We start from the raw sequence: 17,541 nt of genomic DNA on the forward strand, positions 1-17,541 counted from the left end.
CTGGTGAAAGGAGATGGGAATAAGACTCTTGTGGTTCAACAGTGTGTAACTGTTATCATGACTGATTGCAATTATTTCAACCGTAAAGGTAATTGTTTTGCTGCAAAAAGAGGGGAGTGGTTGATCTTGCAGGCCAGGAGTGGAGGACCCTGAGACCATTAAGGGAGAAGAGCGGGAGCAGAGTGTGGGACCCTATTCAGAGAAGCGGCAATGCTAGAGATGGAGGCAGAGAAGATGACGTGGAGAGATGGAGCGGCTGGGAACTCCTCAGAGAGGTAGAGGGGCTGTGTGCTGGCAGCCAGAAGCAGGCTTGCAGGGTGTGCCCTTTGGCTGTTTGAATGATTGTATATTCCTGAGTGCTTTGGTGTACACACTCACACAAAAAAAAAAAAAAAAAAATACAAAAAACAGGGTATAGAAAAGCAAATGCTGTTGAATGATGATGCATGGAGGGGACTGTAATCATTGCAATGAAATGAAACACGATAGGATAAGTGTAAAGCTGATGTACTCCCATGTAAACCATCATTCAATTCACAATAAAAACTTAAAAAAAATGAAGCTGTTTACAATTCAACTCATAAAAGGGCAAATAAGCTAACTTTAAAAATGGACAGATGTGCTCAAGAGACATTTCTCCAAACAAGACCTAAAAATGGCCAAAAGTGCATGAAAAGTGGCTCAATTTCTATAGCCATTAGTAAAATGCAAACTGAGAACACAATGAGATCCCTCTTCACACACACCAGGATGACTGTACAAAAAGCACAGTCAGGAGAGTAACAAGTGTTAGCAAGGATTGGAGCAATCAGAACCCTCTTCCATTGCTGGTGAGATTGTCCAGTGGTACGGCCACTGTAGAAAATAGTCTGATGGTTCCTCAAAGAGTTAAACACAGAACTAAGTACCATATGACCTAGCAATTCCACTCCTAGGTATTGACTCCAGACAAACAAAAGCATATGCCCACACAAAAACTAGTACACAGCTGTCCACAGCAGCACAATTTACAGTCACCACACAGGTATAAACTACCCATGTAGCCACGGATGGAAGAATGGATAAGCATGTGACCCATTCAGGTAATGGAAAACTACTCAGCCACAGAGAGAGATGAAGTTCAGATACATGCTGTGACAAATACATCTTGAAGACAATACGAGGATGAGATAAGCCAGACACAAAAGATAAATCCTGTATGATTCCACTAATATGAAATGTCCTGAATAGGCATATCCAAAGAGACAGAAGTAGATTCATCATTTCCAGAGACTGGAGCTGGGGGAGAAATTGGCAGTGACCGCTAATAGGTCTGGGGTCTCTTAGGAGGTCCTGAAAATGTTTTGAAATATGTGATGCTTGTACACACTTCTGATTAGACCAAAAACCACTGAACTGTACATTTTATAGTATGTGAACTAGATGTCAATTTTTTTAAAATTGAAATAAAAAAAGAGAGAGAAAAAACTCTGTCTTCAATTTCAGCAACAGCTTAAGCTTTGTAACCAATGGGGTCCCAGCCAACTGGATTAAGGTGGCCCTACAGTCCCCAGAAAAGAGGTCTGGTAGCGTACTTACGAATCAGGCTGCGAACCTCAGGGTCAGCAGTTCGAAACTACCAGCGGTTCCATGGGATAAAGAGGAGGCTTTCTGCTCCCATAAAGATTTACAGCCTCAGAAACCCTGTACAGGGTCGCTGTGGGTCGGAACCGACTCCACGGCACATGACAATAACAGCCCTAGCGTTTCCAGGTCCTTGGGTCCACCATGCACAGCACGGACCCACACTGCCACAAGGCCATAGGAAGGTTTCACTATAGCTGTGTCGCCATCCAAAGCTCCAGAGGAGCCGCGGACACCCACGTCCCAGACCACCTCTCACCCTCCATGCCCACAGAGGCAGCACTTAAGGGGCATATGGTACAGTCAGGCCCCTGCTTTGAGAGAGAAGTGGGTGGGGTGGGGACTGGAGCTTCTAAGGGATGCCACTAAAATCAACAAAATGGTGGCAGGGAACTGAGGGACAAACCGAGCCTGCTCAGACTCAACTCAGAAACCGAAGGTCACAGCCGGAATTTCACAGTGTTCTGTAAGGCAGTGCAAAACCAACATCCTCCCCAGCCAGCCCCAGCGCTCAACAGCAATACCCTTCCCCACAAGGCCTCCCACAATCTCTGAGGAACAAGTCAGGTCTCAGATTTTCTGAGTTCCTTAAATGTGGGTTTCTGTTTCATTTACCCCCCAGGCTTCTCGGAACCAATAGGAAGCTCTCATCATGTGCTGCCGTCTGAACACCCTGACCAGAAGTTTCTTTCTTCCAACCTGGGCACAGGTTCCCAGAGGCCACATCTCTCTCCTGTCCAGCAGTGAGCATCAGGGAGCCAGGACATGAAGCTTAGCTACCAGAGCTTACAGTTCTAGAACAAGGAACACCCACAAACTTTTAAAGCAAAGCCAGCTCTCCACAAGATGCTACAAAGCGCAACAACTGTCATTGGCAAGAAACTGCTCACTGTAAAACCAGCTGGAAGAGTGGGTCACACCCACATTTGCAGGACAAGAAAGGGGTCTCTTTCACACCCTTACCTTAGCGTTTTCGTACTTCTCAGAGGAGGGATGGTACGGTGGAATAGACCAACTGTATGGTGAGTCGTCACTGTGGTTGGAAGAGATTCCTTGAGGGGAAAAAAATAAAGTGCGTAAATAAAACTTGAAGGGTCCTTTTTCCCACCCAAAAGGCAAACTCTGTAAACCACTGGACCTCAGTTTTCTCATCTATAAAATCAAGAGCTGAGGCCAGATAAGAAGTCCCCACTAGAAGCAAGTTGCCAAGTTGAGGACTCAGCATCTGACCTCCTGCTAACTGTGAGATCTGTGCTATGCTCTGTGGAAGGGAGGACCCCAAATGGGCAAGACCAGCCATTTTTATGGATTCAATTGTGTTCCAGGGCCTGTGTATGTGGCCTTATTTGGAAATAGGGTCTTTGTGTCTATCATTAGTTCGTATGAAGCCATACTGGAGTAGGGTGGGTCCTAATCCAATGACTGAGGCTCCTATAAGAAGAGACACAAAGACAGGCAGGCATAGAGAAGACAGCCTTAGAAATAGGGCGGCAGAGACTGGAGTTCTGGTATCACCAGCTAAGGAACACCTGGAGCTACCAGAAACTAGAAGAGACAAGGAAGGGTCTTCCTGGGGCCTTCAGAGGGAGCACAGCCCTGAATTCGCATTTCTAGCTTCCAGAGTTGTGAGAGAATCAACTTGTGTTGATTCTCTCACAACGTATAGAGGCCCTTGGCAAAGGCAGCCAAATCCCAGGAGGAGACTGCCAGGCATACCAGGATGAAGTCAGGCATCCCTGGACGGTACAGGTGGTTAATGCACTGGACTGCTAACTGAAAGGCCAGTGGTTTGAGTCCATCCCGAGGTACATCAGAAGAAAGGCTTGGCGATCTACTTGTGAAAAATCAGCCACTGGAAACCTGATGCTGCACAGTTCTGCTCTAAGACGCATGGGGTCTCCAGGAGTCACACTGACTGGACAGCAACTTCCCGGACTTGCTGTCACTGTGTTCTCTCCTCTACCCTATGAAGGAGACAGCCAAGGCCTAGGCACCACCATCTGACAGGCAATGCCTTACACAACGCCCACCAGGTTTTCCATAGTGGGCAGGGCTCAAGGTTTGGCCTCAGCAAGCTCAGTACTGTGCTCACTGAGGAGACGGAAGCCCTGTCCTAAGCTGAATCATCTACAGTCGGCTGAGGCAGACATCACAGCCACGGGGGATAGTGAGGGAGGGCTGACAGCTGTCAGGAGTAGTTGTGCCTGTGGGTCCCAGCAGCCCAGGGAGGGCAGGCAGAGGCCTTCGGGGGTCCAAGCGGCTTTGGAAATGCTGTCCCAGGGAGCACTCAGAAGAGAGGGTCTCATCTGTAGAGCCACAGGAGCAAGACACCCGGCACTCCACCAGAGCGCCACAGGGGTCAGTCTAGAGGGACTCTGGGGTACAGGGGACTGCTAGCACAACAAGCAGGGTAGAAAGAGCAGGTGGGGGCCAATGGAGTGGTTCTAACCCCTCAGCAGATGAGCGACCTTAGCAGGCGCCCTTTCACTCACGCACTCACTGTCTGATCTGGACGCTTCCTATGAAGGAGACCATCAGGGCAGCCAGCACTCCAGCTCCACAGACAAGGAATCGGAGGCTTCAAGAGGACAGATGACTTGCCCAAGGTCAACTGTACAGCTAGGAAGAGGCAGCGCTGGGGCTAGAACCCAGGTCCCAGATTCCTGGTGTTGCTGCTCCCAGGGTACTCATGACGACCAGACACTGAGGACAAGGGAAAGGTCAAGGGTGGGCTATACTGTGGTGTATCTGCACACTAGACTATGACGCTGTCATGACCACTGACTTGTGAGTGCTATGGGAAATGTGGTGGTCCCTCAAAAAGCGAAACACAGAATTACCATAGGACCTAGCAATTCTACTCCTAAGTACAATACAAATCAAGACAGTCAAACTCACTGCAACTCCCAGTGAACCTAGGGGACACAGCAGAACTGCTCCGGAGATTATAAATCCTGAAGGGAGCTGGGCATTGAACCAATGGCCATGCAGTTAGAAGCATAATGATTAACCCCCTGTGCCATACTCTAAAGGCTATCAGACCAAAGACTGGAAAGCAGGGACACAAACAGCGTGAGTCACTACAGCAAACTGTCTATCAACAGATGAATGGGTAAGCAAAACGTGGTCTATCCACACCATCGAACATTTTCCAGCCACACAAAGGAAGGAAGTCCTGGTACACGTGACAGCATGAGTGGACCCTGAAAACATGATGCTGAATGAAAAAGTCAGACAAAAACAACAAATATGCAATGACTCCACACATATGAAATGCCTAGAACAGGCTAACTGCATAGATGAAAGAAGTAGTGGTTAGCAGTTAGTCACCCAACTGTACACATAAAAATGGCTGAAATAACAAAGTTTGGGTTATATGTATTTCATTAACCACCATAAAAAATTTAATGACTTTTATATAGTGTAACTACATGGTAAAATGTTTATCTTTTTAAAAACTTCCAATCTAGAAAATGACATGCATAGGATGATCTGGAATCAGAAAAAGAATGTACACCGAAACTCAAAATAGGGCTCTCCTCAGGGTAGCGAGAGAACAAGTGATTGGTCTTCTTAAGTTTATCACTTCCCTTTTCCCCCAATGTTCTATCAAATCAACACACACAACTTGTGAAGACTGAGTAGGTCTTCTGCACTTCAGTTTCTCAGGCAGGGTTCAAGGTCAGGAGTGCCAGCTGCTGGCACACTAAGGGCCCTAATCCCCACAAGTCAGCTCAGCAGTCCCAGCCACGTGGGAGACCCTCAGATGTTCTCATTCAATCCCTCACTTCACTGCACACTCTGAAGTAGAGGTTCAAGGACACAGCTAGGCTGGCACCCACATACCCCGTTCCCCATCCAGTACCCTTCCCACCCCAGGAGGCTGCTTTCTGAAAGGAAGAAGGACACCTTCTACCCTATTTCACTTTTGGTGAGGGCATGAAACCACATTGAGAAGTGCTTTTTTTTTTTCCCCCTGGAATGGCAGCAGTGGGTAATGAGAGGCCCACCCAACGTACAGAGGCCCTTGGCAAAGGCAGCCAAATCCCAGGAGGGGACTGCCAGGCGTACCAGGATGAAAGACTTTTCCAACCGACATGGTCACATAGCCATTCTCCTTGAAGAACTGAGGGATGGTGGAGAAGTTTCCAGCATGTACCCTCCAGTAGGAGTTGAAGTCATACAGGCGGGTGGTGTCGGGCCTCCTACCAGTGAGGAAGGACACACGGCTTGGGGCGCACACTGCTTGCTGATAGGGAACAGAAACAGAGTTAATCATCCTCAGAGAAAAATATATTTGTCATCTAGAAGGTAACCAAGCAGCCTCCTGAGGGCCTCAGACAACAGCTTGTGGGGCTGAGTCATGCAGCTCTACAAGCCAATCAGTGGCGACTGGGCCTCCCTCACCCATTGGCAGAGCTCAGTCTTCCCTGAAGAGAAAGGGTCGAAACCTTAGAGATCTGTTCAGGACAGCACCTAGCGGCCCACAGAGCTGACACTGTCCTGGGGGCAGTCCTGTGAGGGGGCCCGGGCAGGAATGCATTCTGCAGGACCCCAGCCAGTGACTGTGGGAAAGAGAGCTGGAGGGCTGGCCAGAGTATAGCCTCGAACCAAGCAGAGAACAGCCTTGCATGCACGAGCTTCCTTGTGAGTGGCCAACCAGGTTTGCTTGACTGCCATGGTTCCCTCAACCCCTGAGATGCCTGGCACCATCAGTGCCATCTGACCATAGTGAAGGGACCCCAGCCCTCAGTGCACCAGGCTCACACACCCATGCCTAGGGGTCCCCAGACATACCTGGGCAAAAGCATTCTGGAAGAGGAGGCTATGGGATGCCAACTGGTCGATGTTTGGGGACCTCACCAGCTTGTCCCCATAACACCCCAGGGTGGGGCGCAAATCATCCACGACAATGAAAAGGATGTTCAGAGCATCTGTCCAGGAGGGAGGGGGGCTCTGGTGAGATTGGGCATGTTGATACTCTAGTCCCATTGCTATGGTAGGTGCTAGGGGTATGGAGAGCCCCAAAGGCTAGGCCTGCAGAACATGGGCAAGGGGTGGTACTGAGGGCATAAAGCCCATACTGTGCTGTGCCCCAGTGGGGATTGGGGAGTAGTGTGCATAGAAGCACAAGTCTTGGGTGGCAGCGTCAGGCTAGATGAAAGGAGCAGTGAGGGGGAGAGCTTAGGAGAAACAGAGCTCAGGACAGATGGGGATGTTTACATGGAGAGGGAAGGATAAGTGGAGGAAGGGAGGGAGGGCATGAGGGAAGAATGGAGAGAGGGAGAGAACGGTGGAAGGGAGAAAAGGAAGGACAAAAAGAAGAAGGAAGGGGAAAAGGTGTGAAAATAAGAGAGAAGTGACTACTGACAAAGCGAGGCAAAGAGCGAAATGGGTGGAAGGGAAGATGGATGGATGAGGGAAATGGGAGGGTGGGAGGAGGGAGAGGGAAAGATGGATGGAAGATGAGAGGGAGGGAAGGAACAAACTGATGGGAAGGGAGGATGGTTGGAGGAGGGCAGGGTGAATGGATTGATGGATGGATGCAGAGAAAGAAGGAGGAACAAAAATAGACTAGATGGAGGGAGGGAGGGCTAATAGGAGGAATAAATGGATGTAGGCTCGGAAGGCGGGGAACACCGCGAGCCGGCCGAGACCATGGGACAACACCTGTGACCGCGTTCCCCTGCGCCGCAGTCTCGAGGGCCCCACAAAAGGTTGCCAGGACCAGGCTGAGCCCGAGCAGGTTCCAGCCGGGAGACGGCGGCATTTCTCCTTCGGGCCGCGCCCCAGGGCGGCGCTGACCGGCTGAGGCCGGAGAGCCAGGGAGGAAGCGCCACAGCCAGCCGTGGCGTAGAGAACTACCACCACCAACTGCGCCAGGCGGCCGCAGCGGGCCCTACAGGCCCCAGCCGGATCCCAGTGCGCCTGTGCCCAAGATCCCGTCCCGCCCCCTCGGAGGCGGGACCTAGCGACGCGTGTGGTCCGAGCGCGTGATCTGAGCCACAGTGGGCGGGGCCACGGTCAAACGTAGGACTGTTGGCAACGTGTGTGTCCCCGCTGGACCGTGCTTCCTCTCTGAAAACCATAGTTCACCTGCGGCCCAGCCAAAGGGCATCCCCCGGGGGAGGGGCCTTTCCTAGTCATCTGTTCAACAAATAAGCACTCTGTTGTTGATAAGTGCCATTGAGTAGGTTCAGATTTATTGCAATCCAGTACAGGGTTCTTGAGGGAGGAGCGGCAGGTGACTGACCTTGAGGTCCAGTACTTATCCTACAGCGCCACCTAAGGACTGCAAGTAGGGCTACCAGACACTAAAGTCGTCCCTGGCCTGTGGGGTTTCCTGAAGTTCAGTGAAGAAACATGTACAGCTTGTAAGGGCAGCCCAGCCTAGAAAATAAAGACGGCCTATCTAAAGGAGCTCTGGTAGCGTAGTGGTTACGAATTGGGCTGCGAACCTTAAGGTCAGCGGTTCGAAACTACCAGCTGCTCCGCAGGAGAAAGATGAGGCTTTCTGCTCCTGTAAGGATTGACAGCCTCGGAAATCCTGTACAGGGTCGCTATGGGTCGGAACCGACTCCACGGCACATAACAATAACATCTATAAGCAGTGCTGGTAGGTTTCTAGAGGTGGCCAAGCCAGACCTCTAGGGGAGAGTGACACCCGGACAAGAACTGGTCAGCTGTTTTCATCTGGCATGCCACAAACATGTCCCCATAGGCTGCAGCCCCGGTGTTACTGGTATCCTACCGCAAATCCCCCTTCTGCCTAGGTGTCTGGTATCCTACCGCAAGTTCCCCTTCTGCCAAGACCCTTCTGCCTAGGTGTCTGGTATCCTACCGCAAGTTCCCCTTCTGCCAAGAATCAGAATCGTATGTTTAACCTAGGTCAGAAGAAGACAAAAGTGGATGAGTTCCCACTCTGTGGCCACATGGTGCCAAATGAATACAAGCAGCTCTCCTTAGAAGGAGGGCCCATATTTGTGCCAATAAGTACATGGTGAAAAGCTGTAGAAAATATGTCTTTGACTTCCAAGTGCAGCTCTATCCCACCCATGTCATCACATCAACAAGATGTTCTGCGCTGGGGCTGACAGGCTCCTGACTGTGTTGCAAGGAGTTTTCGGAAAACCCCAGGGCACTGTGACTAGGGTCCACGCTGGCCAAACACCAAGCTTCAAAACAAGGAACATGTGATTCTGACCCTATGCAGGGCCAAATTCAAGTTCCCTGGATGCCAAAAGATGCACATCTCTAAGAAATGGGGCTTTACCAAGGTCCATGCTAATGAGTTTGAAGCCAAGGTGGCTGAGAAGCCCCTCCTACCAGATGGCTATGGAGTAAAACACATTCTCAATCATGGCCCCTTGGACAAGTGGCAGGCCCTGTGTTCATGAAGGCCTTGGTAGCACTGCCCCACCTGACCTGTGCTCACCAATAAATCCAACTTCCTGTCTCCAAAATAAAAGAAGAAAAGAACTGGCCTGGCCAGGAGGGAGGAGAAAACGCCAGAGCCATGTATGAAGTCAAACAAGGGTGCTCCAGACTAAGGGAGTAGACCCCCTTGAGAGTGTGGGAGAAGAGTTGCAGGAGAGGCTGAGATGAAAGGCTGTTGGCCACCCCAATACACACATAAATGAAAAAGTGCCAGGTTCTGGACCCTCCCCAAGATTTTCAGATCACCAGGCCGTTCTTCATCTGTGTTAGTCTGGAAGCTCCACTGAAATCTTGTCAGCATCATAGCAGAAAGCAAGCCTCCACGGACAGGAACTGCACCAGAATCTCCCAGGAGAGATGAGAGAAAGGTGGGGAGTCTGAGCGGGAAGAAAGAGATGGTAAGGAGAAGAAATTGGGGAGTGGTGAGGAAATGGAAGTAGTGGCGAGAAGATGGAAGGGAGAGGGAGGAGGGGAGATGCGAGGGGGATTAGGAGCTGGGGAGAGGTAGGGTATGGAAGAAGAGGAGAAGATATGAGTGGAAGGAATCCTTCACCCAGGGCTGAAGATTGGGAAAGGCATCGTGGTCCTCTGTCTACTCAACAGGGAGCTTCTGAAGAGCTGGAAGTGTGGACCAGGGGTCCCCACCCTTCACTCTCCCCCAACCCCAAAAAACCAAACCACTGCCATCAAGTCTATTCTGACTCAGAGCAATCCTGTGTAGGATTACCGGGGCTGTAAATCTGTGCGGGAGCAGAAAGCCTCATCTTTCTCTCTCGGATTGTCTGGTGGATTTGACCTGTTGACCTTGCGGTTAGCAATCCAGTGCTTATCCTACAGACCCACCAGGACTCTCATTTTGCAGATCTGGAAATGCCAGCCCAGAGAAGCGAATAGCTTGATCCAGGGCCCACAGCCAGGATATGGAGAGCAGGATGGTGGCATGGGCATGGCACACAGTCAGTGGTCATTGCTGCCAGTCCTGCTTTACAACAGCAGGGGACCGCTGTTCACACTAGAACCTGGCGGGCACCCCCTAGGCAAGACCAAACTCTGACTCCCCTGCCAGACACCTGAAGGAGCCTTGAGTGCCTCAGGGTGGTCCAACCCCAGCCAAGGGCCCAGGCTGCCAGGCTTCAGCCAGTACCCCAGCTATCCCACGTCACCCTGACACTTTCTCCTGTCCTAGCGGCTGCTCAGGTGCTCACTTACAAATCACAGCCTCATTGATTCCAGTCAACATGGGCTCCAGTGAGTATTTAGAAAGCTGTCCTTGCCCTTGGTTCCTCGTTCTCTTTCATTTGTAATACTTTCCCCTTGCAGTGCCTGCTGGCGCACTTAGGACCTAATTGAATTCTACTTGCCCCAATCAAAAACCCTCTAAGTATTGCTTCAAGGACACTAACTTCCTATCAAGGGGAATGAACAAATGTGGACACTGGTAGTGGCGACAGCTGTACAACGTAGAGACTGTCTTTCATGTCACTGAATTATACACAGAAACATACTGTAGTTTATGGGGACCGTTGTTGTGAAGTGCCATTGAGTAGGCTCCTGTTTAGAGTGTCCAAGGAGCAGCTGGTGGGTTTGAACCACCAACCTCATGTTTCACAGTCCAGTGCTGACCCTACAGTGCCACACCAGGAGTTCAGGACAGTTGTTAGATCTTATTGCCTTCCATGCAAGAAACCTAGGTTCGATTCCCAGCCAATACAGCTTATGTACAGCCACGGCCTTTCCCAGGAGATTTGTGTGTTACTGTCATACTAAACTGGTTTCAGCACGTCATCCAGATTAAGACCAATTAGGCAATCTACTTGGGCAGACATAATAACAGCTAGCGACAACACTATGAAGGGGCTTCAGAAAGATCATTTTTGTTATTGTTGTTGTTAGGTGCCATCACATTGGCACCAACTCATAGAGACCCTATGCGCAACAGAATGAAACACTGCCCGGTCCTAGGCCAATCTCACAATCATTGCTACACCTGAGCCCATTGCTTCTGTCACTGTACCAATCCATCTTGCTGGGGGTCTTCCTCTTTTACTCCAACCTTCCATTTTACCAAACATAGTATCCTTCTCCAGTGACTGGTACCTCCTGACAACATGTCTGAAGTATGAAAGATGAAATCTGGCCATCCTGTCTTACAAGGAACACTCTGGCTGTACTTCTTCCAACAGTGTTGCAGACCTATTTGTTCTTTTGACAGTTCATGGTACTGTTAATATTTTCCTACAGCACCATAACTCAAATGCAACAATTCTTCTGTAGTCTTCCTTATTCACTGTTGAACTTTCACATGCATATGAGGCTATTGAAAATGTCATGGCTTGGGTCAGGTGCACCTTAGCCCTCAAAGTGACATCTTCGCTCTTCAACACTTTAAAGAGGTCTTGTGCAGCAGACTTGCCCAATGCAACATGTTGTTTGATTTCTTGACTGCTGCTTCCATGAGTGCTGATGGACAAAATGATATTGTCCAATGCCTTACACATTCCATTGGGTCACCTCTCTTTGAATGGGCACAAATACAGATCTTTTCCAGTCTGTTGGCCAAATAGTTGTCTTCCAAATTTCTTGGCATAGATGAGTGAGTGCCTTCAGAAAACTATAATTTACTTCACCTAACTTATAATTTTTTACCTTTTGGGTGGACACTTAGGCCGATCTCAAATTTCCATATGAAATATAATGGGTAATGAACAATGTTGGATTTATGTCATTTTATACATGGACAAATCTTTCTGTGGCTTCAAGTCATACAAGCGGAATTTCAGTAAAAATTACGTGGATTTTGCATGCTGTTGTTGCTAAGCGACAAGTCAGTTCTGATTCATAGATACCCTGGATAGGGTTTCCAAGGAGCAGCTGGTGGGTTTGAACTGCCAACCTTATGGTTAGCAGTCCAGTGCTTACCCTACAGCATCACACCAGGTATATCTTTGTTGGTGGTGGTTGGTGGCGCAGAGTTGACTTTGACTCAAAACAACCCAATGCATAACTGATCGAAACACTGCCCAGACCTACGGCATCCTCACACTTGTTTTTAGACTTGAAGCCATTGCTGCTGCCACTGTGCCAATCTTTCATGTTGGAGGTCTTCTTTTTTGCTGACCCTCCACTTTACCAAGCATGATGTCCTTCTCCAGGGACATGTCACTCATAACATGTCCGAAGTATGAGCGACATAGTCTGGTCATCCTGGTTTCTAAGGAGCATTCTGACTGCACTTCTTCCAAGACAGATTTGTTTGCTATTCTCAAAGTCCATAGTGCTTGTGATATTCTTCTCCAACACCGTAACTCAAATGCATCAATTCTTCTATGGTCTTCCTTATTCATTGTCCAACTCTCACATGTATATGACACAATTGAAAATACCATGGCTTGGGTCAGGTGCACCTTAATTCTCAAACTGATACATTTGCTCTTGAGCACTTTAAAGATTCCTTGTGCAACAGATTTGCCTAATGTACTACGTCATTTAATTTCTTGACTACTGGTTCCATGAGTGTTAGTAATGGATACAAGCAAAATGAAAACTTTGACTACTTCAATCTTTTCTCCATTTATCATGATGTTATTTATTGGTCCAGTGGTAAGGATGTTTGTTTTCTTTACATTGGAGTGCTGTGGTCTTTGATCTTCATCAGTAAGTATTTCAAGCCCTCTTTGCTTCCAGCAATCACAGTTGTATTGTCTGCATATCACAGGTTGTTAATGAGTCTACCTCCAATTAATTTAATACAGCTTCTCAGGTTATTTGCTCAGCATACAGATTGGATAAATATGGTGAAATGATACGACACTGGCACAAACCTTTCCTGATCTTAAAGCATTCAGTATCCTCTTGTTCAGTTCAAACAGCTTCCTCTGGGTCTTTATACAGGTTCCACATGAGTACAATTAAGTTCTGAAGTATCCATTCTTTGCAATGTTATCCAAAGAGAGGTGATCTAATGGAATGCAGAAATCATCCAACAATATCGTTAATATCACATGCAAGTAAAATTTTGCTGAAGATAATTTTTAAAAGGGCTGCAACAGTAAATTGACATGGAACCGTCAGAAATGAAAGCTGGATTCAGACAAGGATGCAACATGAGGGATATCATTGCTTATGTTAGCTGGATCTTGGCCGAAAGCAGAAAATTCCAGGAAGATGTTTATCTGTGCTTTATTGACTATGCAAAGGCTTTCAACTATGTGGATCATGACAAGCTATGGATAACATTGTTCACTTCAAAAGAAGAAAAGGTTGAAGTCACAAAGCTTTAGTGAACATTCAAACAGCAGAAATGAAGGAAATGGAAAGAAAACCCACAAAGAAAATGAACTCAGTGCAGAAAATTATGTGAAAGAAACCAGCAGCACCACACACAGCAAAATGACAGCAATCAGTTTATACCTACTGAAAATGACACTGAATGTAAATGGATGAAATGCACCAGTCAAGAGACAGAGAGTGGCAGAATGGAAAAGAAAACAGAATCCTTCAATATGCATTCCAAAAGAGAGACATCTTACACACAAAGACAGAAATAGACTAAAAATCAAAGGATGGACAAAATGTATCAAGCTAATGGCAATCACAAACAAGCAGGAATAACACTTTTAATCTCTGATAAAATAGACTTGAAAGCAAAAACCAGTATAAGAGACAAAGTAGAATATTATATCATAATTAAGGGGTCAGTTGAACAAGAGGATATAACAATAGTAAGTATCCATACCACCAAAGAAAGAGCCTTAAAATACATAAAGTCTAATTGAACTAAGGAAAGAAATAGACAATAATCTTGGTGGTGGTGGTGGTAGTGGTGGTGGTGGTAGTGCACCAGGGAGTCATTCCGACTCATAGGGACCCCGTATAGGGTTTCTGAGGCTGTAAATCTTTACAGGAGCAGAAAGCCTCACCTTTCTTTCACGGAACAGCTGGTCATTTCAAACTGCTGACCTTGAGCTTAGCAGCCCGACTCTTAACCACTATGCTACCAAAAGCTCCTTACAATAATAGTTGTTGTTGTTGTTGTTGTTAAGTGCCGTCGAGTCGATTCCGACCCATAGCGACCCTGTACAGGGTTTCCAAGGCTGCAAATCTTGATGGGAGTAGAAAGCCTCATCTTTCTCCCTTGAAGCGGCTGGTAGTTTCGAACTGCTGACTTTAAGGTTCGTAGCCCGATTCGTAACCACTACGCTACCAGAGCTCCTTAGGAGATCTTAATACACCACTTTTGATAAAGGACAAACAAATACAAAGAAACTCAACAAAGACACAGAAGACGTAAACAACATAATCAACCAACTTGACCTCATAGACACATACAGAGCACTCAACTCAACAACAGCACAATAGACATTATTTTCCATTGTACATGGAACATTCTACAGAATACACCAGATGTAAGGCCACAAAGCAAACCTTAATAAAATTTAAAATATCAAAATACTACAAAGCATATTTTCGGGTCACAATGCTATAAAATTTGAAATCAACGACAGGAAAATCAAGGGAAAAAATTCAAATGCAGGCAAATTGAACAACACCCTGCTAAAAGCTACTGGATAACGAATCAAACAAAAAATGAAATTAAAAAATTCCTTGAGTCAAATGAGAATGAAAACTCAACTTCCCAAAGTCTTTGGGACACAGCAAAAGCAGTGCTCAGAGTACAATTTATAACAACAAATGTGTACATCCAAAAAGAAGAAAGAACCAAAATCAACACCTTAATCAAACATCTCCAACAATTAGAAAAAGAACAGCAAAGTAAACCTACTATCACTAGAAGAAAAGAAATAATAAAGGTCAGAGCAGAAATAAATGAAATAAAAAAACAATAGAATCCACAAGACAAGAAGGTTGTTCTTTGAAAGGATTACTAAAATGTAAAAAGTCGTTGGCAAATCTAACAAAAGAGAACAAGATGCAAATAACATGAATAAGAAAATGTGTGGGTAATGTCACAACAGAACAAATGGAAACAGAAAGGATAATAACAGAATACTACAAATCTAGAAGAAATGGACAAATTTCTAGAAACCCGCGACCTACCTAAATTAACACAGGCTGAAGTAAAAGACTTGAATAGGTGTATAATCCGAAAATAAATTGATCAAGTCATTAAAAGCTCCCAACTAAAAAAGTTCAAGCCCAGATAGTTTTACTGGTGCTTTACCACACATTCATCAAAGAGCTGACCACCAATTCTACTCAAACTATTCCATAATACTGAAAAGGATACAAAGGTTCTGAATTCATTTTATGAACCAAGCATAACTCTGATACCAAAACCAGGCAAAGACAACACTAAGAAAGTAAGTTATAGATCAATATCCCTCATGAACACGGATGTAAAAATTCTCAACAAAATCCTAGCAAATACAATTCAACAATATATCAAAAAACAATGCATCAAAATCAAGTGGGAATTATACCAGGTATACAGGGATGGTTCAAAATTACAAAAACAATTAATGTAATCTACCACATAAATAAAACAAAGGTAAATTAAATCACATGATCATAACAATTGATATAGAAAAGACTTTTGACAAAATCCAACACTCATTCTTGATCAAAACAACCAACAAAATAGGAATCAAAGGAAAATTCCTCAACTTCATTAAGAACATATATCTAAAACCAGCAACCAAGATCACTCTCAGTGGGGAGAAACTGAAGTCATTTCTCTTGCCAACAGGAACACCACCCCTATTCAGTATTGTGCTGGAAGTCTTGGACTGGGCTAAAAGGCAAAAAAGAAAAATTGATGGTAACCAAATAGGCAAAAAAAAGAAGTTAAAAACTTTCTTCTTTGCAGGTGACATGACCCTGTGAGAACCCAGAAGTAAATTTACCCAAGTCTGGTCAGTTGATCTTTGACAAAGGGACCAAATGCATTTAATAGGGGACGAGATAGTCTTAACAAACGGTACTGACAAAATTGGAAATCCATTTCCAGAAAAATGAAACACGACTCATATATAAAAATGAACTCAGTGTGGATTAAACACCTAAATGTAAATCCTAGAACTATGCAAATCATCAATGAAAAAATAGGGAGAAAATTAAGAACTCTGATGCATTGCATAAATACACCACCAAACATAACTGAAAACACACACACAAAAGGTAATACAGATGACTGGAACCCCCTAAAACTTAGACACTTATGTGTATCAAGTGATTTCACCAAAAGGGTAAAAAGAGAACTCACAGACCGGCAAAATATGTTTTGCAGCAACATCAGACAAAGGACTACTCTCCAAAATTTGTTTTCAACAAGAAGAAAACAAATAATCCAATTACAGAATGGGCACGGGACATGAACAGACAACTTGGTTAAACAAACTTTGGCACATACAATGGAATACTATGCAGTGTTGAAGACTACCAGAGAATCTGCAAAACACCTCACAACTTGGATGAACTTGGTGGGCATTACACTGAGGGATATTAGTCAATCACAGGAGGGCAGATATTGTAGTGTAGTGGTTAAGAATCTGGCTGAGAACCTCAGGGACAGCAGTTCGAAACTACCAGCTGTTCCGCGGGAGAAAGACGAGGCTTTCTGCTCCCGTAAAGATTGACAGCCTCGGAAACCCTGTACAGGGTTGCTATGAGTCGGAACCATCTCCACGGCACATAACAACAACAACAACAACAAAGTGTTGTAAAAAGTGAAGAAAAGATTTTTGTGCTAAATGAAACATTCTATGATGGTTGCAGGGTCGGTGGGGGAGAGGGAAATGAAGTGAATAGAGGTAAATACTGTTGATTGATGGTACATGAAAGGAATCGTGATCATTGATGAGCACCTACACTGGGTCATACACTGCACCCAGTATTGTAGAAATGAGACGATTCTCTCACAGTGGAAGATGTTAATCACAGTCCCACCCACTGCTTCACATCTTGCCTTATGCCATGAACAATCCCCCCTGCCCCCACAGCCCCACACCATCCGTTCTTTCTAAACCAGTACAGCTGAGCTGGAGTCCTGGTGTGGCGCTGTGGGTTAATCCGCCAGACTGCAAAGCCCTTTGAACTGCAAGGTTGGCGGTTCAAGCTCACCAGCTGCTGCTTGGAAACCCTATACAGGGTCGCTATGGGTCGGAACCGACTCGACGGCACTTCACAACAACACAGCTGAGCTTGGCACAGGTCTGTGGTCAGCAGAGAATTTCTCAAAGCCTTCACTAGGGGTCGCTGAAGCACTGGTATTTGGTAGCATAGATTCAAAGACGTGATTTAGTTCCAAACGGAGTTGTAGGATAAGTATTTGACTGTAAGGTCACTTTGAACCACAAGATCGTCAGTTCAAACCCACTAGCCACTCCTCGGAAACCCTGTACAGGATTTCTAGAGTCAGAACCGACTTGATAGCACACCACTACCACCAGCAGCCAGCCACTGTTCCTTGGATCCCTATGAGTTGGAACAGATTCTAAGGCACTTAACAACAACAAATATATA

The 17,541-nt window shown here is 46.2% G+C and overlaps 1 protein-coding gene across 1 annotated transcript in view; it reads right to left on the reverse strand.

Annotated features, from left to right (window-relative positions):
• IDS (iduronate 2-sulfatase) overlaps positions 1-7,393 on the reverse strand; it is a 20,477-nt gene extending 13,084 nt beyond the window's left edge. The window contains exons 1-4 of the mRNA XM_006869733.1: positions 7,294-7,393; positions 6,421-6,557; positions 5,695-5,872; positions 2,587-2,675 (exon numbers count right to left, since the gene is read on the reverse strand). Of these exons, the coding sequence (XP_006869795.1) occupies positions 2,587-2,675; positions 5,695-5,872; positions 6,421-6,557; positions 7,294-7,393 (504 nt within the window). The remainder of the gene's footprint in view (positions 1-2,586; positions 2,676-5,694; positions 5,873-6,420; positions 6,558-7,293) is intronic.
• Positions 7,394-17,541: the final 10,148 nt, after the last annotated feature.

The sequence above is a fragment of the Chrysochloris asiatica genome, unplaced genomic scaffold, assembly GCF_000296735.1.
Source record: "Chrysochloris asiatica unplaced genomic scaffold, ChrAsi1.0 scaffold00134, whole genome shotgun sequence".
NCBI classification, from domain to species: domain Eukaryota; kingdom Metazoa; phylum Chordata; class Mammalia; order Afrosoricida; family Chrysochloridae; genus Chrysochloris; species Chrysochloris asiatica.